This window comes from Dunckerocampus dactyliophorus, chromosome 2, assembly GCF_027744805.1.
Source record: "Dunckerocampus dactyliophorus isolate RoL2022-P2 chromosome 2, RoL_Ddac_1.1, whole genome shotgun sequence".
In the NCBI taxonomy this organism is placed as follows: Eukaryota; Metazoa; Chordata; class Actinopteri; order Syngnathiformes; family Syngnathidae; genus Dunckerocampus; species Dunckerocampus dactyliophorus.
In genome coordinates, this window is record NC_072820.1 from 13,670,346 (window position 1) to 13,697,446 (window position 27,101).

At 41.4% G+C, this 27,101-nt stretch overlaps 1 protein-coding gene across 9 annotated transcripts in view; it reads left to right on the forward strand.

Annotated features, from left to right (window-relative positions):
• The window catches only part of LOC129175005 (adenylate cyclase type 1-like), a 57,056-nt gene that overhangs the window by 18,498 nt on the left and 11,457 nt on the right, over positions 1-27,101 (forward strand). For 7 of the 9 annotated variants that reach the window (XR_008568030.1, XM_054766523.1, XM_054766524.1 and 4 more), the window contains 10 exons: positions 766-877; positions 13,496-13,623; positions 15,560-15,718; positions 16,301-16,442; positions 18,156-18,311; positions 21,385-21,582; positions 23,098-23,195; positions 23,293-23,377; positions 25,814-25,903; positions 25,982-26,244. Coding sequence is in view for 7 of the 9 variants with exons in the window: in XM_054766523.1 (XP_054622498.1) it covers positions 766-877; positions 13,496-13,623; positions 15,560-15,718; positions 16,301-16,442; positions 18,156-18,311; positions 21,385-21,582; positions 23,098-23,195; positions 23,293-23,377; positions 25,814-25,903; positions 25,982-26,244 (1,431 nt within the window). In the remaining 2 variants the exon portion in view is untranslated. Of the gene's footprint in view, positions 1-765; positions 878-13,495; positions 13,624-15,559; positions 15,719-16,300; positions 16,443-18,155; positions 18,312-21,384; positions 21,583-23,097; positions 23,196-23,292; positions 23,378-25,813; positions 25,904-25,981; positions 26,245-26,893; positions 27,063-27,101 lie in introns of all 9 variants that reach the window. The other 2 variants (XR_008568056.1, XM_054766527.1) reach the window with 2 other exon arrangements.

Sequence of the window (27,101 nt, forward strand, 5' to 3'; positions counted from 1 at the left end):
ATAATCGCCCACAAGCGGCAATTAACAATTATTTTTGTAGTCGATTAACCTGAAGCTAACTGTTACGATTAATCGAGAAATCGGTTTAGCTCTAGACGGACCAAATAATTATGAACCAAACATAAACACTTTATGGTTTGGTCCACAACATATCAGAAAAGAGGGAAAAATGTCGATCACTCTTTACCAAAGTCAAAGCTGATATGTGTGAATATCTTGTTTTGCCTAAAATACAAATATAATACGTCCGCTTTCGTGGATGACTAGGGAAATCAAATAATATTAACATTTGGGAGGGTGCAATCAGAGGATATTTACATTTTTAAATAAAAAAAAGGATTCATCGAATACCGAAATACTTGTCGATTATTTGGATAATCGATTAATCATAAATGCATTAATTAATTTCTGCAGCTCTCAATGGAAGTGCTGACTCTCTGCTCTGCTCTCTCCCTCTGTGTGTCATCACAGTGCTCTCGAAAAATATAGTGGGGACGCTTTCCACACCGTCTTAAGGTAGTAAATATCACAGAATATTCAAATAACTTACATATTCAACCCAGCAGGTTTGGAATACCTGTACCTGTGTCAAGTCCTTACTTTTATTCATATGTTTTCTGCTGCCCCCATGACAAAAATATCAGGGTTTTTTTTTTTGTTTTGTTCTTGACCAGAATAACGAAGCAGAAGTGTGAACGTGACCTTAAAGATCTCCCCAATAATCAGAATAATAATTCATTCTTCCTTTGTTTTTGCCCATTCCAGCATCCTGTTTGCAGACATTGTAGGCTTCACCAGCTTGGCCTCCCAGTGCACCGCCCAGGAACTGGTTAAACTCCTGAATGAGCTGTTTGGAAAGTTTGATGAGCTTGCCACGGTGAGTCAGGCTTATTTTAGCCATCAGTGTTACAGTGTCAGTGTTGACTGTGTCGCTCTGGATGCATACCTAACGTTGACACAACTATGCATGTCTACGTACGGTGGGTGCAGTGCTCCAACATGGCGTCACAGTGAATACTAGAGGCCCCTTTTTCATGTGTAATTATTGTGCGGTTCATTTGAGGAACTGTTGGCAGAGCATTTTAATCTGGTCCACTTTTGCCCTAGGCTAAACGTTGCCTCCATGCTGGCTGTGTGAAAAGACTCAATGAAGTTGCAATTGTCTCCATCTCTCTCTCAGTTTGCATGCAGGGAAAGAGCTCAACTAATCCCATCTGTCAATATTTCACTCGTATGTGCTTGCAGTGCTGCAGGGAAGATCTGCACTGGGAATTTGATTTCACACCAGACTTAAATTTATGTTAGATTTTAAAAAATGTGTTATTTGACTGACGCTGAGCCCCGTAAGGCACCCCCCTTTCCCGCCACAGCATTATCTACTTGTAATCTACCCCCTGTTACTTTCACCAGGCACATGCCCTTGTCAAATCCTTTAATCCAAAAAAGATTACAACTAAAGCTTTTTTTTTTTTTTGCTTTCGCAGAAGTTTTTTTTCCTACTGTCTTTGCCCAGTTCTATTTTTAACCTGCTTGTTTACATGCAAAAAATAGATATGACTGAAAGGAGAATGGTGACATGTTGTATTGAAATAGTTAGCACATCTTTTTAAGTACTCTTTGAATCAGGGTCAGGCTGTTTAACAAATGCAAGCCACCGTCCCACACTTTAGTCTTGTCTTATGTTGAACATGTCCTCACGTACGCATAAGAACTTCCTACATTCACTGAAATTCTATCCATGTCGCCTTCACCACAATCGCAAGTGAAAATACCAGCTTCATAAATCTAACCCTAATTCCAACACAAAAACCTCCAACTACTATTTCAAGTTGGCCTATTATGCATTTTTAAATGCAGATCCAACAGTAATACAGTATGTGTTCCTTTTGATCACCAAGTGTGAGAAAAGTCAGCATGATCATTTCGTTTTCCTTCAATAAACAGGCTAAGTGAGCATGTTAACCATAGCCATTACTGTTAAAATGTGAGTGTAATGTTAGCACTGGATCTCACATAGCTACAGTATGTTAGTGTTGCTAACGTTTGTGTCCTTCTGTCCAATTCCTTAATGTCATGATGTTGTCTGTGATATATGGCATCTACTGTATTACATTGGACAAGTGCATCCTTATAATTTCTGGTGAGTGGAATAAACTGGCTGGATCCAGCTTGTGAGGAACCAAGACCTGTCCACATGGAGCACAGAGCTCCATCCTCAGATGTTGGAGCCTTGCTCTTACCCGAAGCCCTCACTCGTTCTGATCAACTTTGGCAGGAATTGGCGCTGCCAGTGACTCATAGCTGCGGTCACTGTGGACACGAGCGCTCCTCCTCTCGTTTCTTAGGAAGAGCGGGTGATATAGCACATGGCCACTGGGCGTCATCGCCGTAATACCATTCCAGCACCGTCCCCACACCACCTGTCCACTCTTTGGGCTCTTCAAGCTGCATGGGAATTGGGCCAGGAACACACTGTCCTCCTAAAGAACTGTTCATGTTGCAGACCAAGCCTCTTTCTCTCGGTTCCTTCCCTCTCTGCCACTCTAAAGGTTGCACTTTCATATGCGGCATCATATCCATGTCCAATAAAAAGCATGTACGGTAATCCCTCGTTTATCGTGGTTAATTGGTTCCTGACCCGACCGCGATAAATTAATTTAAGCGAAGTAGGATTCCTTATTTATAAATCAAATATTTTTGTAAATAGAGCATAGAAAACTCGTTTATGACCCTCTGCATACATTTTTAAATGTTTTTAGAGCCCTCTAGACATGATGTAACAGCCCTATAGTCACCTTTACACTCCTATTACCCAATATAGTACATATAATCAGAGAAAATGAGCCATTTAAGATAAGAAATAAAAGTCATACTTGTGTGTGTTTCAATAAATGTTTTCCCGGCGTGTGCGTAGGAAGTGACGTTGAGTGTTGTTGAGTTGTAGCTGGTATACGGGCACAACAGATGATGATGATGATTATTATTATTATTGTTATTATTGTGCCTGTTATGAGATAATTCAAACCTGCAATAATTGTTGACAGCAATGGTGTGTATGTTACTAGTGACACCTAGTGGCCAGTGAAGACTACAGTTCATCAACGTCCTTTAATCCCATCCATACATCCATCTTCTACCGCTTATTCAAGGTTGGGTCGTGGGGGCAGCAGCCTAAGCAGGGAAGCCCAGACTTCCCTCTCCCCGTCCAGCTTCTACCAGCAGATCCCGAGGAGTTCTCTCCAACGTGTCCTGGGTCTTCCCTGAGTCCTCCGACTAGTCGGACGTGCCCTGAACACCTCCCCGGGGTGGCGTCTGGGAGGCATCCTGACCAGATGCCCAAGCCACCTCATCTGGCTCCTCTCAATGTGGAGGAGCAGCGGTTCTACTCCGAGTTTTTCCCAGATGACAGTGCTTCTCACCTTATGTCTAAGGAACAGCCCACCTTACGGAGTAAACTCATTTTGGCCGCTTGTACCCATTATCTTGTCCTTTCGGTCACTACTCAAAGCTCATGACCATAGGTGAGGGTAGGAACGTAGATCGACCGGTAAATTGAGAGCTTTGCCTTTCGGCTCAGCTCCCTCTTCACCCCGACAGACCAATGCAGAGTCCACATCACTGCAGACGTACCAATCCGCCTGTCCATCTCACGTTCCATCCTTCCCTTACTGCTGTCCAGTGGTCTCCTGTCAGTGCAACAAATGTGGCTTTGGCCAGCTGGTGCAACTTTGTTGCCTTTTCATTTCCATACAGTTTGTGAATTCTTGTGACGACAGTTCCTCTTGGAGGTGTTCTATATACCGTAATGGGCCACCTATGGCTATCTGTATGAGGTTGTGAAAGCCCCTCGTTGATGGATCCGGAGTCTCTGGCAACCCATCCAATAACTGCATTGTTTATCCTAGTTGTTGCCTTTTTGTTGGTAAGTCCGAGCCTGGTGCACTTCGCCAGTGTAGCTCGACAACCACGGCTTGATCCCACGTTGTCAGCATCCTTGCTAACGTTAGCAAAGATATGCCTAGCCCAAAGGTGGTACTTCAGACTTGTTGTGCTTCGATGACAATTAATCACCGCAATATGTACACACAACTTTGCTTTTATCCAGACTTCCATAAGGTAGCTTTTTAAATTGAAATTTCACGTGAAGCAGACCACTGTCCTCCTCATTCGTCGCTGCTGGTTGCATTTGCTCCGCCTTTCACCTCTCAACTCGAGGAATGTAAACATCCGCGCAGGAGGACTATGCGGTGACATTGTGGTGAAGCTTCGTGATGTAATTAAATTGCGTTATTATTTTCTTTAATGCATTAACATTTTCAGATGAATCATGGCCGTTAACGCGGTAATGTTAACAGGCCTGATATGTATACTGTATATAAAATCTATTTTTTAATAGGCCGTATTCAACCATGAAACAGCATGATTTATTAATTATTATGTTTGAAAAACCGTGACAGAGTGAAGCCGTGATATTTGAACTGTGACGTGGTGAGAGACAACTGTACACCCCTCACATTTCCACAATAATCTTATTACATCTTCCCAGTAGACAGTACTATAGAAATGAAACGTGGATACAACTTTGAGTAGTCAGTGTACAGCTTTTATCACAGCATAGACTTTTCCCAAACGTGGGGAAAAGTGCTTTGCTTCGGAATGTCACAGTGCATGTTGAAATTCATGTTTCCCCTCAGTGACCCACAGCTCCCCAATGATGGAAGCTCTCATGCATCGCCAGACTATGACTCTACCACCACCATGCATGATTATCTTGGTACTCACTTGTGTTGCCAGCCATTTAAACAATGATGGTTGTGTGTTGGTTGGCTTTCAGTGAAAATAAGAGTTTTAGTCATACAGTAAGTAAGGCTAGTGTCATCAAATCAAGACTTAATGAACAATAGCACTATCTTCTTGGCCCACAGAAGCTGGGGGGGAAAAAGAAGAGGTTTACAGGAAACCCACTCACACTGATAAGTGTCGACAGTTTGATTCCCACCACCCACTGTAACACAAGCTGGGAGTAATTATAACTCTTCAGCGCCATTGCAAGAATCTGCTGACTGCTGCTGAGACTGAAGATTAGAGGCGTTAACACTTCGAGAAAGCTTTGGGATCTCGTCACTCTCCTCAGTTTTTCTTTACAGTACAACATTCATGCACAAGTCAATGTCAATGTACAAAAAAATCTTAAAGTTCTGTTTCTTACATATCAGATTGATGATGATAGGAGGTTCCTCTTTAAGAGAATGCTAGCAAGAAATTGACACACCAACTGGTCCACTTTCTCTATAAACACACTCCTTGGCTGAGTTTCCAGCAGGCTGTTCAGCACCCAAAACAACAGCTCCTGTCATGAGATGGATGGTTACTGCGGTGCTTTGTAACATTAATAGCACTGGATGGATTGTGTGTTTTTGCATGCATGCATGCATCCACTCCCGAGGTATGTGAATGCGTGTATCTCTGTCGTTTCCATGGCAGGGTTTGACAAGACGCTTCATTTTTGGCTGCCTTTTTCTCTCCTGTCACAATACCTCGCTGCATCACAACTTTCAGACTCCTCCGCTCCTTGTTTCTCAGCTTCTTGATTGACATGCAGCAGCCTACTTCCCTTAACTGCGTCTGTTATGCCCCGTGGTTCTCCATGCACTCTGGTGCTGTCTCATGCTTCCAATTTTAGATGGCTCATTGATATAGCCATCTACTGTCTCTTTGCTCTTTGAATGGGGCTCAATTCACACTTCAATGCCCATCAAAGCTCATCACCTGTCCCCTATTCAGTTTTTCTCCTGTGTCGACACGTTATATTGTGTTTGTGTTAAGTATTAGGCACACAGGTTACATGGATAATATGGAAAATCAAGTGAATGTAGGAGAAAATCATGAAGGAGTACCGCATATATTCCAAGAGAATAACATTTTTTCAATTAAAAATGTTATAACTTTAATAACTTTTTTGAGAGCAAAAAGTAATTATCGAGAATATTCAGAATATTATAAGAAATGTAACATTTTGGGGGGTGAAAAAGTTGGAGTTGAGGTGTTATATTGTATTATATAGTATTAGTATATACTGTAGTTATATAGTGTTGCAAAAACAGTACAGGAAATAAAAACGAATGTAGTAGAAAATGATGGCGTAATATGTACATGTATTCTGAGAATAAAGTGTTAAAATTAATATTTGAAAAAATTGAGTTTTTTTTTTTAGAGAAAAAAATTGGAATGTTGATGAAAGTTGTAATTTATGTCAAAGTTTTGTCATACAGGTTGAGTGCAGGCACAATATGGGGCATTAAACTCATGCAGTAGAAAACAGAAAGCACCACTTAACCATCTTCAAAAAAAAAATAATAACGAGAATATCATTTTTAAAGTTAAAATTAAAGATGTAAAAAAAAATGATCCTGACAAGCCATTAAATTAAAAAATAATTATGAGAATAAAGTCAGATTTATTTTTTCATATTCCAATTTTATTATTGTAAAATTTGTTTTATTAAAAAAAAAAAGAATTATACTTTTTCTGGAAAAAATATGACTTTTTTGCCCTCCCTTGATGAAACAGTTGCTTACGAACAAACAGTGACTGATCTGCCTGTGGTTGTCAGCTGCCGGGGGCTGGAATCTCTGTATAAACACAACTCAAATACCCTGACGGGGGTTGTCTCATGAGCAGATGCGAAGATCACCACTAAGTCCAACTGTTCCCGTAAGATGACTGTGTGCTCAGAACCGCGCCGTCTGGAGATCTGCACAAACCAAACAAGCCAATCTCGGACTTTGACGTAGGAATGCAAATTATAACTAACTATATTGAGCACTTTTTTGAGATCTACAAAAACTGCTGTGATGGTTCCTGTATTTCAACATGAAAATAATGTCAGACATTTTCTAGAAGTACGTCTGTGTAGGCTCTCAGTCGTACAGGAGTTGTCCATCGAGGAAAAGGCTTCTTGAGACGTCATCTGTACTTCTGTGTAGAAGGTGTCGGACGTTTCGCTCCTCATCCGAAGAGCTTCGTCAGCAAACTAATAAGTGCTGGTAGCTTAGGCCTTAAATACAGTAAGAGTGGGCGGAATTGGTGTGCCAACACCCTCCTCCTATTGGTTCGTTACACTAAGCCTGGGCGGAGCAGTGGTATAATCCTATCCTGTTATTCACACCTACGATAAAAGGGAAGTGTCGCTCCCTGAATTGGGTATGAACGACTCTGATACTGGCTTGTTAGCATCTATTGTTCTGGCTCGGCCCTGCCTTCACCTCATTTGCAAGACTAAGAGCTGTGGGTTTTGGTCTCAGTAACCTGCTGAACACAGGGTCCAAATTAAACCTCAAACCACCATTCCGATTCAATGATGGGTTCTGTTGTTTGACAAAAATAGCTTCCTTTACTCCTCTTTCAAACCATCTGTTATCTTTGGCCAAAATCTTAACCTCGCTGTCCTGAAAAGAGTGATTGGTAGCTTTCAGGTGTAGATGTACTGCTGATTGAGGACCACTAGAATTGTCCCTGCGATGTTGATAAAGCCTTTTTTGGAGCATTTGCTTAGTTTCCCCAATGTAGTGCTCTTTGCATTCCTCATCTTTACAGTGGATGGAATAGACCACATTGCTCTGTTTCTGGTTTGGAGTCTTGTCTTTAGGATGCACCAATTTTTGTCTCAGGGTATTTACTGGTTTGAAATAGGTAGGAATTTTGTGTTGCCATAAGATCCTCTGGAGTTTTTCGGAGACCCCCGCTACATAAGGGACTACCACTCCTCTCCTTTTTGCTTCTGTGGGCTTTTGGGTTTCTTTCCCTACTCTCTTCTTTTGACATTTGTTAAAAGCCCACCGTGGGTACCCACAGGTTGAGAGCGCTCTCTGGACATGTTGTGTCTCCTTTTTCTTTCCCTCAGCACTAGTTGGTATTTGTTCCGCTCTATGTTGGAGGGTCCTAATAACCCCTAGTTTATGTTAATGTTATGTTTGAATCAAACCATCCACTACAACATAAACTAGGGGTTATTAGGACCCTCCAACATAGAGCGGAACAAATACCAACTAGTGCTGAGGGAAAGAAAAAGGAGACACAACATGTCCAGAGAGCGCTCTCAACCTGTGGGTACCCACGGTGGGCTTTTAACAAATGTCAGTGGTATAATCCTATCCTGTTATTCACACCTACGATAAAAGGGAAGTGTCGCTCCCTGAATTGGGTATGAACGACTCTGATACTGGCTTGTTAGCATCTATTGTTCTGGCTCGGCCCTGCCTTCACCTCATTTGCAAGACTAAGAGCTGTGGGTTTTGGTCTCAGTAACCTGCTGAACACAGGGTCCAAATTAAACCTCAAACCACCATTCCGATTCAATGATGGGTTCTGTTGTTTGACAAAAATAGCTTCCTTTACTCCTCTTTCAAACCATCTGTTTTCTTTGGCCAAAATCTTAACCTGTTAATGTTATGTTTGAATCAAACCATCCACTACAACATAAACTAGGGGTTATTAGGACCCTCCAACATAGAGCGGAACAAATACCAACTAGTGCTGAGGGAAAGAAAAAGGAGACACAACATGTCCAGAGAGCGCTCTCAACCTGTGGGTACCCACGGTGGGCTTTTAACAAATGTCAAAAGAAGAGAGTAGGGAAAGAAACCCAAAAGCCCACAGAAGCAAAAAGGAGAGGAGTGGTAGTCCCTTATGTAGCGGGGGTCTCCGAAAAACTCCAGAGGATCTTATGGCAACACAAAATTCCTACCTATTTCAAACCAGTAAATACCCTGAGACAAAAATTGGTGCATCCTAAAGACAAGGCTCCAAACCAGAAACAGAGCAATGTGGTCTATTCCATCCACTGTAAAGATGAGGAATGCAAAGAGCACTACATTGGGGAAACTAAGCAAATGCTCCAAAAAAGGCTTTATCAACATCGCAGGGACAATGCTAGTGGTCCTCAATCAGCAGTACATCTACACCTGAAAGCTACCAATCACTCTTTTCAGGACAGCGAGGTTAAGATTTTGGCCAAAGAAAACAGATGGTTTGAAAGAGGAGTAAAGGAAGCTATTTTTGTCAAACAACAGAACCCATCATTGAATCGGAATGGTGGTTTGAGGTTTAATTTGGACCCTGTGTTCAGCAGGTTACTGAGACCAAAACCCACAGCTCTTAGTCTTGCAAATGAGGTGAAGGCAGGGCCGAGCCAGAACAATAGATGCTAACAAGCCAGTATCAGAGTCGTTCATACCCAATTCAGGGAGCGACACTTCCCTTTTATCGTAGGTGTGAATAACAGGATAGGATTATACCACTGCTCCGCCCAGGCTTAGTGTAACGAACCAATAGGAGGAGGGTGTTGGCACACCAATTCCGCCCACTCTTACTGTATTTAAGGCCTAAGCTACCAGCACTTATTAGTTTGCTGACGAAGCTCTTCGGATGAGGAGCGAAACGTCCGACACCTTCTACACAGAAGTACAGATGACGTCTCAAGAAGCCTTTTCCTCAATTTTCTAGAAGTAATTTAATAATTTGTTACTGGATTGCAGTAATCCCTCGTTTATCGTGATTAATTGGTTCCGGGCCCAACCATGACAAGTGAATTTCCACAAAGTAGGATGCTACATTGTAACACAAAATGTAGTTTAGTCCCTTGTATTAAGTCTAGTAATGTGTTGCATGTTTTGATTATTTCTTGTTTTATTTGTAGTCAACTTTTTTTTCACTTTTTAATGTTTGCATCAGCATTTGTTTTTCCGTTGTTTGCAAATACTCAGTGGCTACATATGGAACTTTTCAATCGCAAGTAAATCTGACTAATTGATATTGGTAAAATGTTTTTGTGACGATCCATTGATTCATCCGTTTTCTATGTGCTAATCCTTTTATAAACACATCATGTATTAGTTAGAAAACACCTCACATTAGCCTACGTATTACCACTTTCAGCCCAATGCAGCCACTTGTATTCATTTAAAAATGACAAATTAAATTAAATTGATAAATCAACTATAGTATCATATTCTAGGCTAATTACCAAATTGCACTAAATGTATATATTTTAATTTGACAGGCAGAGGGGAAGAGTACGGTGTGGAGGCGTTACGTTCGATGGAACGTGTCCAGTGTGCAAGTTAGCCAGGGCTCCAGCATCAGCAAAGCAAAGAACACTACAAATTTGTGGCAACATCTGACAGTAAATCACAAAGTCCAATCGGCCAATATATCGGACATCAGTGTTTTTTTCAGCTCCCAATGTCGGTATCGGCCCCAAAAATCCCATATGGGTCGGGCTTTAAGAGTGGCCATAGCTGTGTGCAGAGCATGATCTTATTGTCACCAGCACCTTCTTCTAACATCGAGCTACTCGGATTTACACCTGGTATAAATGGAACGACATCAACGTCTCGTCTCAAATCGACTTCATGCTAACAAGATGCAATGCGGAGCAACATCACAGATTCAAGAGCTATCCACAAACCACAGGCCAGTTGTCACAACGTTGGTCATTCAGAAGAAGAAGAAGTCTACTAATGTGGTGGACCTTCGCCATGTCCAAAGTGATGGAGCCGCGGTCGGCCCACCATCAGCGCCACTTGGTGGCCATTCCAGAGTTCACAACGGACATTCAGCAGATGGCTAACCCGGTTGCTGGTTGTCCTTCTCATGCACCTTTGTCGCTTATGCATCTCGGGATGGATTTTTCTGGAATGGCTGCAGATCAGGATGAGACTCGAGGATGCGGTGATGCAGGACAGCATTCCCACTCGCCTCTGCGACGTTTCCAACGGTCGCCCCCAGCCTGTGGTTCCGATGGACTTGCGTCGCCTTGTTTTTGACAAGGCTCTTGGGGTAATTTTAGTTTGCTGGCCACTCCTAGGAATGTTCACCACTGTTACATGTTTTTGCCATTTGTAGATAATGGCTCTCACTGTGGTTCGCTGGAGTCCCAAAGCCTTAGAAATGGCTTTATAACCTTTATAACAACAGGGGAAGACAATCACAATCCACGTAGGTTTGGATTTTTTTTCTCCCTAATTAAGAAAAAAGTTTCATTTAAATACTGTATTTAGTGTTCAGTTGTGCTGTCATTGACTAATATTTAAATTTATTTGAGGATCTGAAACATTTAAGTGTGACAAACATGCAAAAAATTAAAAAAATCAGGGAGGAGGAGAACCAGTCCAGGGTGTACCCCGCCTCTTACTCAAAGTCAGCTGGGATGGGCTCCAGCATACCCCTGCGACCCTAGTGAGGACAAGCGGCATAGAAAACGGATGGATGGATGAAAACTATAAGTAGCCAATGGAAAGCCTTTGCATCTGATCCAGGAAATTGACATTTAAAGCAAAGATTACAACAGTGAAACAAATTGACTTCCTCATACCAAGGCCTAAAACTTACAGGATGTTTAAATATATAACAAATAACTTCAAATCACTGGTGACTCATTGCACTGCTTCTTCTGCTGCTGCTTTTGTCATCTGCTCTCCTTTACAGCATGTTTTCCCGTTCTCTTGTTTGTCTCCACCTTTGTGTCTTTGTTGGGGAGCATTGAAGTGTGTGCTCATTTGCATGCATGCATATGGATATGGTGTGTATATGCGTGTGTGTGTGTGTCTGTGTGTGTGTGTGCGTGTGTGTGCGTGCATCTTAGAGAAAGAGCGAGAGAGGCTGCTGGTAATGCAGCCACATCACACCTGTGAAAGTGCTGGATTATGATCGTCTTCATTCATGATTGCATTGTTTCTGGGGTGGGAAACCCTAAAAAAGAGCACAGTTGTGTACAATAATAATGTGACTTTAGGTTTTAATCCTCCACACGCTTACTTCTTATTCCTCTCCCGACTAACCGCATTGTCTGCGATACTTGGGTCACATGACAGCGGTAATCCCTGCTTGGGTTCTGAATCAGCTCCTATAGCCACAGTGCAGATTAGCACAGGAAAAGTACAGAGTGGGAGACTTTAAGCGCCGGGTCTTTCCCCATGTTGGCTGTCGCTCACTGCAGCCCGCTGTTGCCATAGCGCTATTTGTTACTGGGCCACCAAATCACCTGAGGTAGCCCAAAGAGACCTGATCGGCTCAGCACCATGATAGAAGGTTGACTATATCAGAGCCAAATGCTGCTTTCGATACCTCCTGAAGCTCAAAATGTTAATTACAGGGAAAAATGTAATATGGAGTATACAGAAGATAGAAATAATGTATTCTATTGATTACAACTTGTTTTTATGTTTTAATACATAATAAAAGTGGTAGACTTATACGCTATTTTAATACATTTTCAGACCTATCTGACCAACTATTTCAATACACTATATTCACTGTAGTGAACAGCAAGTTGAAAAAAGTTGAACCTAAACATACAAGTGTATAGGATACTATGTAACAGATATGCTGGTGTACTATGTTAGTGTCAAAAATTGAAATATGTGTGTAAATTTCCTTAAAAAAGGACTATCATGACACATATACTCAACCTTTCTGGCAGTATAAGACAAGTATATAGGAAATTAGCAACACGTGTGGGTCAGATTTAATTACAGCTGCTTGTATAACGGTCAAGGGAACAATGGAAATGTAAATCATCTGTTCTAGGGTCATGCTGTGGCCATCATACAGACAATTTTTCAATAACATTTGAACATCCTTATATATATAAGTGTAAAAATAAGTTAACCGCTGTTAATATTAATACATAAAAACAGTAGAATACGCTAGAAAAACTGTGATGACTTGTGTGTCAGATGCATTTAATTATTTGCATTTTGTCATACACGTGTTAAAAGAGGTGCAGATAGAAAATTAGGTTTCATTTTGGAGTTTTCTTGCAATAATACTGCATGTAAACCGTGCATTGCCGCATTCGTCTGCCACTGAGTGCAGGCCACCACCAGCATGCAGAAAATGGCACAAGGACACAATTGTTGCCTTGCCGTCGCTCATTGCTGAAAACTCAACACAGCTCGCATGTTAAAAATAGCGCGTCTGCCTTGTCTTGTGCCACCGACGTGCATAATTATGAGTCTTTGTGCTCTTCGCATGCACGACCAGTGATCCCATTACCTCCATGGAAACAATGAAGGGGTTGTGAGACAACGGCGTCAATGGTAACCCGGTTTCCCTGGTAAAATGAATGTCACATGGCTCATATCCTCCAATAATGGCTCATATTTGCGAGTGATGGAGTGAGTGAGTCCTCATGTTGGCTACAGCATGCATGTGTTACTGTAGCGCTACATTCGTTGAAATACAATAGCCCTGCACCAGAAACCCGCAGATGTCATTCATCTAAAGAAAATATGCATAGAACGTGGGGATGATTTGCATAATATGACAGGCCTTAAGCATTACAGCGTTAAAGTGATGTATGATGAAATTTCCCTAAGCTCATTTGACCTTGAAACTTGCCTGGATTGATTGTAATTGTATGCAAATGTGTATATAATGCTAAAATATATTCTCTACTGTTGTCCTAATGTTTTTTTGTTGCTTGAACTGACAGGAGAACCACTGTCGCAGGATCAAGATCCTGGGGGATTGTTACTACTGTGTGTCTGGACTGACCCAGCCCAAGACTGACCACGCCCACTGCTGCGTCGAGATGGGTCTGGACATGATTGACACAATAACGTGAGTTGTTCCATCATCTTGTTGATGTTAATTTATTCCAATTATGTAGACACCAGCATACTGTAGCTCACAAAAGTGATCATTTCAAGAGACAAAATGAAATTTGGATATCCAGTGGTGTGAAAAAGTGTTTGCTCCCTTCCTGATATTTTTTTTTTGCATGTTTGTCGCACTTCAGTGTTTTAGATCATCAAAAAAATGTAATAATAGTCAAAGACAATATCACTGAACACAAAATGCAATTTTTAAATGAAACTTTTTATTAAGGGAGAAAAAAATACCTACATGGCCCTGTGTGAAACAGTGATTACCCCCCGTTAAAAGATAACTTAAGTCAGATTAATTGAGACCTATTAGTCTGGAAAATGTCATGAGGCCATTTCAAAAGCTTTGGGACTCCAGCGAACCACAGTGAGAGCCATTATCCACAAATGGCGAAAACATGGAGCAGTGGTGAATCTTCCCAGGAGTGGCCGGCCAACTAAAATTACCTCAAGAGCGCAAGGACGACTCATCCAAGAGGCCACAAAACACTCCACAACAACACCCAAAGACCTGCTTCAGGACCTAGAAGACTTACTGTGAACAATGGAACCACAAATTTGTTTTTTTTCAGCAGGACATTGATCCAAAAGACAGCAGCAAGTCCACCTCTGAATGGCTGAAGAAAATCAAAATGAAGACTTTGGAGTGGCCTAGTCAAAGTCCTGACCTGAATCCTATTGAGATGCTGTGACATGACCTTACAAAGGCGCTTCATGCTGGAAAACCCTCCAATGTGGCTGAATTACAACAATTGTGCAAAGATGAGAGGGCCAAAATTCCTCCACAGCGCTGTAAGAGACTCATTGCAAGTTATCACAATCGCTTGATTGCACTTGTTGCTGCTCATGGTAGCCCAACCAGTTATTAGGTTTAGGGGGCAATCACTTCTTCACACAGGGCCATTTAGGTTTTGGATTTTTTGTCTCCCTTTATAATAAAAAGTTTAATTTGCCTTGGACTGACCTGGGCCATGGGCACTTCTGTGCGCTTGGGGGTGGGTCCGGCAGTCTCTGGGGTGCAGGGTCCGTGCTACTTGCGGCCTGCATGCTGCCGGGTGGGCTTGGGGTTGCTGCACTGTGGTGGCTGCTGGGGGGGCTGGGCTGTGTGGTGGGGTGGGGCCTGGTGTCGCTGGGGCCTGGATGGCAGGCGGGGGGTGTGCGCTTTTGGGGCCAGGTCTGCTGAGGGCGTGGTGCTCTGCCGGGCACTTGGGCGTTTTTTGCCACCGGTCTTTGTGCTTTGCTTGGCTGCTTTCCGCGTCTTTGCCTTTCCCCGTTATGTCCGCGCGCTTGTTGGGGGGTGTCGCTCCAGTGCGTGGGTGGTGCGCCATTGTTTCTGGGGACGAGGGGGTGGTCAAGGGGTCTGGCTCCCGGTGGCTGGTGGGACCCGGCGGCTGGTCTTGCCTCCTCGGCTCTGGTGCTCGGCCTCCTTGTAGCTTGAGGGTGTGGCGCTCCATCTCCGTGGATTTGCTGCCCGGTGGGTGTTGGCTGGTGCGGTGTGGTTGGTTGCCTTGCTGCTCCTCCGTTTGTCCACCCGCTTGCTCATTTGCTGGCTTTTCCTGCTTTTTCGTCACCTGCTCTTTTGTCTGCCTTGCTGGGGTCGTCCTGCCGTTGGGGTGGTTTGGCCTGGTGTTTTCATGCTCCCTAGCAGTAAGCATTCTCTGTGGACTGGCCCGGTCTTGGTTTTGCCCTGTCCCGTGGGCTAAACCAAGAACTGTAACAACCACAGAAAATTAACAACAGAAAAATATAGAAATAACACGGCAAAAATAACAAAGTTACCATGTGTTAAGTGTAAAATGTCATTTTTATACTACATGATATGTAGCCATATAGCCGTGCTTATTAACTTTCGAGTCTCTCTCCGTGCATCAATTGTGTTGTGTCCCCCTCAGGTCAGTGGCGGAGGCCACAGAAGTCAACCTGAACATGCGTGTGGGCCTCCATACAGGCCGGGTGCTGTGTGGAGTGCTGGGCCTCAGGAAATGGCAGTATGATGTTTGGTCAAATGACGTGACCCTTGCCAATGTGATGGAGGCTGGCGGTCTACCTGGGTCAGTATGAGTTGTGTCAACTCTGAGGGGAAAAGTGTTCACACAAAATACTATTGTGTGAAAAATAGTTGCTGGAAGAAAAACACTGCACAGAGCCTCTAGCGAGCATATGTGAAGAGTATCTGAGGTCTGCTATGATATGTTGTGATGAATTAACTCGTTGAGCAAATGTCTGTGGGGTTTTTTATGCCAAAATTGTATATGCAGATAATTGAATGATACAAATAATTCAATGTTTTAAAAAATGTATACAATTTGAATAATTTAGTGCGTTAATTAATTATTTTAATTCCTTACTTAATTATTTGTTATGTAATTATTTTATTGTGCATTTATTTGGCGTCATCTAATTTTTGCGCAAAAATCCTCCATATAGCTCAGCATCCCCACACACAATTTGGTAGGAAATTAAATGTAATAGTTATCAGGAATGCTGTTATTATTTGATGCTTTTTAGGCTCCTGTTTTTGAGTGTGCCATAAGAAAGATGATATGCCATTTTAACAGCATCATTCTCACGTGAGCAGTAATTTAAGGCATTAGTGCAGCTGCAACTGTTTTTTTGTGTGCTATGTTCCACAGAAAAGTCCACATCACCAGATCTACACTAGAGTGCCTGAATGGAGACTACGAGGTGGAGCCTGGAAATGGTCACGAGCGCAACGCCTTCCTCCAAAAACACGAGATTGAAACTTTCTTCATAGTGCCATCACACCGACGGAAGGTAGCGCATTTTAATTCCGATTCATTACTTGCTCTTTATGTCTTTCACCAAGAGGAGATGATTACTCTGACACTTTCAGTTGTATTCTTTATTAGGCCGTGGCCCTAAGTGAACCCTTAATACCTTGAGGGCGTACTGTGCAGAGATAATCCATCTGGACGTGGAAAGTCAGACTAGACTCAATTGAGAAGTAGGCTTATCTTCTCCTGGTTGCTTCTCCTGCATTAGCATGTTACAGCAAAAAAAAAAAAAAAACACCCTTAGAGCAGAAAGATTGTGTGGACTAAAGCATCAAGCGCGATATAATGGCGCGCCCACACATTTGATATAGAGATGATGTCACTTCCAGGCTGTAATGGATTCAACTGAGGCTGCAAAGAGGGAAAGTAAGAGGGGGGAGAGCCTGTGGCATCTTTCATCACAGATTTGCAGAGTTCAGTATGCATTCAGATGCATGTGTGTGGCAAATGCATCAACAAGCTGCTTACTTTCATCAGGTCTCTCTCTTATGTTCTACGCTAATGGCAGAAATGTGAAGACCTTTTCGTACAAGTCTTGCAGGAAGGATGTTATATGCGGAATTGTTGCATTTGTAAAGATGACACTTGCAGAATTGATTATATTCTATCATCAGTCAAGGTTAACATTGCTGTTTCCAATCATTTTGGGCCTCTGGTGGTGTTTATATCACCAAAAAAGGACACACACAAATATATACATATTATTTAGTCACTCACTGCACACACACTGTAAGAATTTCCCTGATTTACTTTAATTAAGCCAAGGTAACCAAAATATCAGAAATGCTGTAGCTGTCAGTATGATGTAGCACAGTTCTAAGCAACTGCAAACTATGGCCGCAATCATAATCAATGAAAGATTAAACAATAAAGTAAATTAATTATATTCAAATAAATAAAATTCCAATACATTTCTTTGACATTCAATTAGCTTATTACTTCTCAGACAGTGCCATTCTTATATTTTTGAATATGTGATGCAACTCTGTATTGGACCTTGGCAGGTTTACCTAGTGAAGTGTGTAGGAAGTGACCAAATGACACTTTTTTTATAAAAAAAAAATCAAATCGTATAATGAGCAATTGTAATCTTGGTTAGATGATTGATTAACCAATTCTATAACAGTGTCTATCTTTAAAGCAATAGTACTTGTTGAGCAATGCAGAACATGAAATGCATTGGTGTGTCCATAAAGTACCATATACTATAAGTATATTTGTGAATGTACTTACTTACCAGCACGTTTCTCATTGTGAGTTTTTAAAGCGGGTACAATACTATTATATTATGCAAAATAAGGTTATGTTCAGCGCCAAGCAGTCGACTGTGTATCGAATGACATAGATGTAGTGTAACCTTGTAATACTCTTCATTACTTAGCTCACAAAGCTTCCTGAATGAGAAACAAGGTCCTCAAAGTCCTGAAACTATTAATATGACCTATGAGATTGACCCACTTAGTTCGATCCACTCTCTGGTTAAAGTCTAATCCTAGTAATGATAATTGCATGATGATGATGATGATCATGATGATGTGCACACACACACGCACACGCACACACACACACACACACACACACACACACACACACACATGCTCCCTCACTATGCAATGTCCCTTTTCATAATATCTATTACCGCGTGGCCTATCATGTCTTAATCCCTGTTTCCATCTTTTTCATCTGACCACAGATATTCCCGGGATTGATTCTTTCGGATATAAAGCCCGCCAAAAAGATGAAGTTCAAAACGGTGTGCTACTTACTGGTGCAGCTCATGCACTGCAGGAAGATGTTCAAGGCGGAGATTCCCTTCTCTAATGTCATGAACTGCGAGGATGGTGATAAGGTAACATTTTTGTTTGTTTTTTTTGTGCTGGGATTTTGTGTTCATACACCAAACAACAATGCAGTTATTTGCAATACAACCACCTTTGCATTTTTTTTACCTTGTCATTATGGTATTTCCAGTTTATTGTGTATTTTTTGTATATTACATTGTTACGGCGAACAGCTGTTTTGCCAGCTGATGCGCGAGCCCGTGACTGCGGCGGCCCTGTGACGCGCTCGGCAGCAGGCAGAACCCTGTTTAGATTATTGCAGTTTTCTTTAAGAGAGCACTTGGTAGAGCACATCCACTCCCGTATTCAACCATCTTACTAGAGAGGGGTTTTATATAATTCGGCATTAGTTCGGCCAGTCAAGTCACATGATCATAGCCAATTTACTTTCATGAAAAGTTACAGCGATGAGCGCTCCCGTCTCATCGGCTGGTGCGCGAGCGCGCTAATTACGCAGCTGTGTCAAATCAGGCAGAGTAAAGAGACGCCACTGCATAGCAGAGCAAAGGTTTTAGTTCCTCCACAGAGCTGTGAGAATACTACCAACATAGAGCTGAACGGACAGACGATTTTTCACCTGCTGAAAACTAAAAAAGGAAAAAGGAAAAACAGTCTGGTCTTGTTGAGTGAAGTCCTGCTTAATTGTTCAGCGGTGATACACCCCTTCAAGTGTGGGGAGCACAGCAAAAAAACAAAACACTTGACATACATATATACTGTATATACTGTATATAATATATTTTTAAATATATTTATTATTATAATAATAATAATTATTATTATTATTATTAAGGAGTAGTAGTATTATAAATAAAATAGTGGGAGGCAACAGAATACTTTAAGGTGAGTGCAGCAGCTTGAGAAAAATAAAGACAAAAAATGTTTTCAATGTTTTTCAAGGTCGCATAGTGGTCTAGTGGTTAGAACGTTGGCCACACAGTCACAGTTGGAAATAAAAAGTCAAAAACCCACAAGACGTTCGACCATGGAAAAGCGTGTCAAGGTGGCAGTATGTCAATCCAAATTTCTGCTAATATTCTCCATAGTACAGGGTTTCCCCTAGGATTTTCTGAAGCTGTGGTGGTGGGCTGCATGGGACTGCCGCCTCTCTGTCGTGCCGCTGCGGCGTCTGCAATTTTTTGTATGACAAATAACAATTTTTGTAACTTATTTATTCATTTAACTTACTTATTTGAATGTTTTGAGTGTTTTTCAACAACCAGCAGAACATGAACGAAGACCATTGCAAAACTATTAATTTAATGCCAAAGTTGCTGAGAGTCTAAAATGTTGTGCTTCCGGTGCAAGTTTATCAAAATGAAGCGCAGTGAAACATTTTTATGATATTTTCAATTGTTTTCAAACTAATTGTGGTCAGTATGTGCATAAATAATAAGCTACAGTATACTGTATATATACCTATATAGCATATACAGTATATCCATTCATACAATATATTACTTAACACTGTTTTGCAATTTTCAAAAAATCATTTTTAAGGTGTGGCGGCTTTTATTTTGTAGTGGCGGGCCGCCACGATCAATTACACCCTGAAACCTTGGAGTAGCCAGCCTAGCGCTGGCGGCTAATGCAGTATTGATTACCAACTGATGCGCTAGCCTGGCGGCCAATGCGGTATCTGTGGTAGCATGCAACAATGAATCCAAAGGGTCGTCTACGAATCGTAGAATAATAATATGGCTTTTCATGCCAAATAGGTTGCTAAACAACAACTTGTTTTCAGCTCTGTACAGTGTGCATAGAGCGGTGGTCAACAACCTTGTTGAGGCCAAGATCCCTGGTCTCGGCCGTGAACCTGCGCAACAACTACACTCCCCCACCCCAACCCCAACCATATAAATATATATACATACAGTATATACCTATACATATATATATATATATATATAAAATGAGGATAGCGGAGGATAAGCGGCATAGAAAATGGATTGGGTGGATTATATATTACATTATATACAGTATATACTTATTTATTTTGTAGAAAGGTTTACTTTTATTTTCTACAATATCAAGTAAAAAGTGATAGATATTTAAACTTTGTTTTTAAATACAAACTACTACATACTACATACTCTTCATGACACAATATTGGTGAATGTTATTATTGTTGTGAATATGTCATTTTCTCCTTGTGCGTTCATGGCTGTGTTTGCGCCTGCTTGCCAGTGTCACCCAGAAGTCTTCTTGAAAACATGGATTGCTGTCACTCATCTTTCTAGCCTTGCAGTCGATCTGTCATCCAAGTAAATTCATATTTTTTTTTACTCCTCATTCTAGGACTCTTACAATAATAGTATGGGGTTTCTTTCCAGGGCTAAATAAGCAGCAATCGCTGCTCACTGGTGTTTTATTTTGCAGCTGTCAGTGTCACTTCCTGACAATACTTGTGGCCATTTTTTGTGTGAGCTATATCCTAATTATTATTATTATCCAGAATCACCACTTCATTTCCTCCTATTTTATAGTTGTTTATTTATTTACAGCAGCAGTATGACAAAAATGTTTTTATTGAGTACTTTTATTTTGGTATTGTTTTTTTTTTTCAAACCTTTTTTGGTGTCAAGACCACTTGAACAGATCTTAGGAAGAGTGAACAGGGACTAGGGTGAGAACATCTCCAGAAAATCTGTTTTTCAGGGGTGTAAAGGAGATCTCAACCGTATTATGTTCTTTGGCGGTGGCGTGGTAAAATATAATAATTTGAGAACATAAGTGTATTGTATCGTACTTTCTGTGTGAAAACAATGGGATGGATGGAGAGCAGCAAAGGTGGAAAGTAAGGAAGCCAAAATGGAGAAGGGGGGCAATGTGGTTGTGCTCCATTGCCCAGTATTTAGCAACGCTCTTCACTGTGGCTGCCAAAGACACTTAGTCTCAGCAGGGTGCATTCCCTAATGAAGTTAAATGTGACGGCAATGTCATCATTTGAAAGTATAATCAGCCGCCTCTTTGCGTTGTTGACGCTTCTTGAGCCGTGTTTCTAATATGATCAAACTTCCAGCGAGTGCAGCGGGTACACAAGCTCTTTCTTCTTTATTTCTTCTTTCTTTCCTCACGCAGCGAAGGGCCATGAGGACGGCTCCCCAGAAACTGAGAAATCGCACCAACGCCAACCAGGCCAACGTGATCCAGAGCAGCCCCAGAACGCGGGTCAACCGCTACATCGGGCGCCTGATCGAGGCCCGTCAGACCGAGTCTGACACGGCTGACCTTAACTTCCTCACGCTCATGTACAAGTGCTCGGAGCGTGAGCAAAGGGTGAGGGCTGTCCTCATTTTGTTCAAATGACTGTCAATTTGTGGTCCATCCAATGGGATGTGGTCAAAACGCTTTGGAAGACATGCTAGCATACATGTAGTATATACTGTATATCCTCAAACTTTTATAATCATGAAACAAATGGTTGATGACTTGTGCTCAAATAGGACATGTTAAAACAAGTGTTCTGTAGCAGTCTTTAACGTTTTATGATGCTTGAGTGAATAGTCGATGTGTTAATGTATGGGCTAGTAGCTGTTATCCGCTACAAAGATGTTTTGGTTGATGGCGGCCATGTTTTTCAAACAATCTTGCTCAAATTTTATATACACGTATGTTAGGTCAGTCCATAAAAGTCTTGTAATGATATTCTAAAAATTCAAAGTGGAAATTGTTTCATGACTGTTTTTCAGTCCGTGAAAATATCCACAGAGCGTTTGGACAAATGGTCAATGAGTTATGGCAATGCATTATAAGTCATTTTCGGTGAATGGCTGCCATGTTTCTTGACTCATCTTGCTCAAAGTTTGCCTGTGTGCAAAGTTTGGTGTTCATTGAGCACAAATTGAAAAGAGAAGGAGCAGAACAACCACAGTGTGGATGTAGGAGTTACAGCGGAGCTTTGGTTAGCGTTATTAATTCGTTCCAGATGGTCCGACACCAACCGAAACGGACGTCAATCAAATCAATTTTTCCCATCTGAAATATTGTAAATCCAAATAATCCGTTCCAGAAAGCCAAAAATGTTAACGTAAAACACCTCTGTATAGTTTTCCAATTATAGTTCAGAAAACAAATCCAAATGCATATAAATACATATAAACTATGAATGAAAGGGATAAATGAGCATTTCAGATGACCTTTTCCTTCACTGAAGACGTGGTTCTTGATGTGACTGAAAACAGGAAACTGGTGGTGGTTGATCTCGCTGCCACATCGTGTGTTTGGGAACAGTCATGCCTTCAATGAAGGTAAAAGTAACCTTAAATGCTTTATCCCTTTCATTTGTAATATATATTTGGAATTGTTTTATGCATGTAAAACTATAAACACGTGTTTCGTGTTTCCATTTTTGAGAGAGATGACATCGTAGATGGCCGACATAAGTTCCGGTTCCGATTGCCATTTTGTGTAGCTAGCTAATAAGGAAGGATGTTTTGTGAAAAAAAAAAAAAAATACATGAAGAACACAGTTGGACTAACACAGTGTATTAATAACACGACAAGATGTTTGCCATATTGTATGCTAACTAAAGAATGCACGCAAACTGAGGCAAAAATGTGGTGTAAATTTTAGTTGTTAACCGAATAAGACGCTAACCGGGGCAGACGCTAACCAAGGTTCCGTTGTATCATAGCTGACGTTTGATGTTTTTGTTCAACAGTGCCTCACAATTTAGCAACACTCAATTCCATATCAGTTCTTAACTAATCCCCAGTTGGAATTCACAAAGTGTACTGCTTGGTGGAGGAGATCTGAATGTTCACTACTTCCTGCTCTGTGTTCATCTAAAGTACCACCAGGTTCCGGATGAGTACTTCACCAGCGCAGTGGTTTTGTCTCTGATCCTTGCTGCCTTGTGTGGCCTTGTCTATCTTCTTATCATACCACAGTATGTACACCCCATTTCTCCCCTATTTGTATCTTTAGTTTGATTACATATAGTTTTGTATCACTTAACTTTTGCTTTGTATTTGTATCTTACTCAGGGGCACGGTGGTACTGGTGCTTCTTGTTTTCTGTATCTGTTTCCTGGTAGCGTGTATCATGTACCTGCATATCACTAGAGTCCAGGTACGTTCTTCGTATTCACACTTGATGAAGTTGTCCAGTGTAACAGTTTATTCATTGTAATTCAGCTCTATCTTTGCTGACCAAAGATTTGGTGGAACGTGGCTCCTTGCAGAGATAAAATAACTAAAATAACAGCAAAAGTGGAAAATAGAGAAAAAAGGCATAATGGAACTAGAAAAAGCTAAAATGCTGATACTAACAACTAGGTGTGTCACGATAACAACCTACGAATTATTGTTGATAATTGATATTATTGACAACATTTTTTTAGACCATTTATTCATTGATTATATGGCATAAGAATGACAGTACATTGTATTAAAAGCAATGAACTTTAATTCCTCAAAAGTATTTAACATTGTAATTGGAATGTCAAGAGCTTGTAAATATATTAAACAAACTAACAATATAATACATTTAAAAAAAAACTCAATGAAAATAAAATTGACTCTCAGTCTCTTAGCAAAAATTGCACTTTAATAAAAATCACAATCATAACGAAAAACAATAAAAAATAGACCGTCTCTGTTAAGAAAAAACACTCCAATAAAAACCACACACACACAGTTATGTAGTGTATTGTTAAACTAATATAGGGGGTCATATTTGAGCTGGACCACATACTGTATCTGTGGTGGCAGAGTAAAATAGAACTGTTTCTGATGTTCTTCAACACGTCTTCTTTCACTCGGTTATACAGTTCAGGAATTGCTGTTTGCGACATGTACGTGTACGTTTGCCCAGGCAATTCGTACTGTCTGCCAAACATTTCTAACATTTCCCGAAATGTTGGCTTTTCTACCGTATCGAAGGGTTGCATTTCTTTTGCAATGCAGAGAGTGACACTGTCTGAACACGCGCCGTTTTGTTTATATGTACTTTGCCGACCAAACGCCTCAGTCAGCATTGGCTGTCGGGATGAAGGCTCTGCTCCACCTGTCGTATTCCCCGTCTTCCTTGTCTACTTTCGAACAAGTGCAACATATCGGTTTGTTGGTGTTCATGCGCTCACCTTGTTCATTCTGTTTAAAACCGAAAATATTCCAACCCTGTGGCTGTGCCATTGGCCTTACAAACCTCGCTTTTGTGCCTTCCTTCATGTTAGCGTATGCTTGCTCACAAGGCTAACTTGCTGCTAGCTATCACTCACTAGTAGCCCCGCCTCCACGTACTGGGACGAAGAGGCTGAATGGCTGAGAGGAGGGTTCACTCTCCCCGTTCATTCCACTGTATCACCAATGCGCACAGACAGATGCAGAGTGAACCCTCTTGTCATCTAGCTTGTGTGGTAAAGAGAGACGAGGAAAACAAACACGCATGCTTGCACATGTCAATTTCTCAAGGCCAGCAAGATTATTGACTTTGTGACAGGCCGACTAATAACTAATAAAAACACAAAGATTTATCTTTAAATATGTATAATGAATGTACATGTATATGTTTTTTATTATTAAGTGTTTTTTTATCATAAATATCAAAGGAGAGCTGGACAGCACTGATGTAAAGAGACAAAGACAGGCGGATAAGAGAAAAACAGTGAGCTGTATTATTATTCATTATTATTAAAACACAGTATATTATCATAACTGTGGTTTATTGGGTCTCAAAAAAATGTTGACAAAATATCGTTGAGTGTCAACTTGTGGGACATTAAACATTTCAAAACACACCTGCATTGTTTTGTGACTCGGTTAAATTAAAAAGTCTGTTTGTCAAGTCATATTTTTTCATTGTACTTTTCTTCAAATTAATGTTAATATCTTGTCTCGTCTCCTTCTTGTGGACCCAATCTTGTGCATTGTCTCGTCTTGTGAGTTGAGTGTCTCGTGACACCCCAATGTATAAATATACAGTCTACTGTATATATTGACTTTCAATTTGTTTGTAATTTCAAAACACTTTTTCCCATAGGAAATATATATAAAGTAAATTTAAAAACTCTACAATTAAGTAACATTTTAACATCCTTTTTTCCCACAAAGTGCAAAATTAAATGACAAAAAAAAATACTTAAAACTACTCTTTGCAGAGGCCTTACAGAAAGGCAGTAGAGAGGGCACAAGCGGGAGTTTGTGTAGCGATGCTTTCACTGTCCAGTGGGTTATATATGCAGCGCTGCAAATACCAAGCCTTGATGAATATTTCTTTGTCCAAAAAAGCCAAAGAAAAAGCAAAACACATTTTAGTTTGGTGACGTCTCACAAGATGTTAGTTTCTTTCGACTTTTGAGACAGATTTTTTGAGAAAATGTTGGTGAAACTCAATATTTAGTGTGTTTGACCAGATTCTGATTTTAAAATGAGATGCTTCAGGTAACGAAGATCAAAGGTTATTTTGGTACATGATTCCCATCCCAGACGCCTGTGACAGTTTTACTAGTACTTTTTATTTTTTTATATAGTTATAGGTTGTTTTTTTTTGCAATGTGTCTTTCAGTGTTTTCCAGGGTGCCTGTCCATTCAGATCCGCACTGCTCTCTGCATCTTCATTGTGCTCTTAATCTACGCTGTGGCCCAGGCCTGTGTGGTAAGGCAGCATAGCAACATCCATCCATCCTTTTCATCCAGAATGCTAAACATCTCTTTCTGTTTGCTTCCTATACAGGTGGGCTGCATGCCCTGGTTGTGGGGCGGCGCCAACATCAACAGCTCCATTGTTATTATTGACGTGGACAGCGGCGCCAACCACACCGTGGCCGAGTTGCCTTGCGACGGCGCCCATTATGCCTTCCTGTCATGCGTGGTGGGCACGCTCACCCTGGCGCTCTTCCTGCGTGTCTCCTGGATGCCAAAGATGGCACTCATGCTCCTCCTGGGGGTGCTGTACGTCACCGTGCTGGAGCTCAGCGGATTTCGCAAGACCGCTGGGTGAGTGAGAGGCTCGCGACGCAGTGGGGCACGCCGACATCAGACTGCAGCAGCTCTGCAATCATGCAAATGGGCTGCCTGTTTGCACCTTTTAGTTTTCTGTTGTTTCCTCCAAAAGGAGGTGACAGCAACACATTACAGTACATCTCATCAGCCTACAGATCTTGTTTTGGCACGCAGTTATTGGCTGCCAGTGTTAAGCAAGAAAGTCACGTGTCTGTGATACAGTGAGGGAAATAGATTATCAGAGATAGGGTGAGCCTTAACAATACATGTGCGTCTTTTTAAGTAGCCTTCCCCAACACGCACACACACACACACACACTCGTTCTCCCTTTGAGGCAAGATGCACTCCATCCTCAAATCTGGTAGTTATTGAAGTTCACTTTGACTTGAAATTGCATTTTTGTTTTTATTTTCTGATCATAATAATTGTAATAATATTCTGTTATCAGAACTAATAAAAACAGTACAGATTCATTAGAAATATGTTTCATGCTGAAAATCCAAATCTCACAGAAGGAACTTAATCTCCTCCTCTCTGAGCTGCCACCTTGTCGTGGTGGAGGAGTTTGCGTGTCCTGATGATCTTAGGAGCTAAGTTGTCGGGGGCTTTTATGCCCCTAGTATGACCACCTTTGACAAACAGGTTCTACGTGAGGGACCATACAAAGGGTAGCTGTGGAGCCAGGCCTGGAGGTGGGGAATGATGACGAGCGTCTAGTGGCCAGGCCTACACCCAGCCTGTGGAGGCAACATGGGTCCCCTCTCCAATGGGACCACCACCCAGAGGAGGGGCCAAAGGGGTCAGATGCAGAGTGAGTTGGATAGCAGCCGAAAGCGGGGGACCTTGGGGG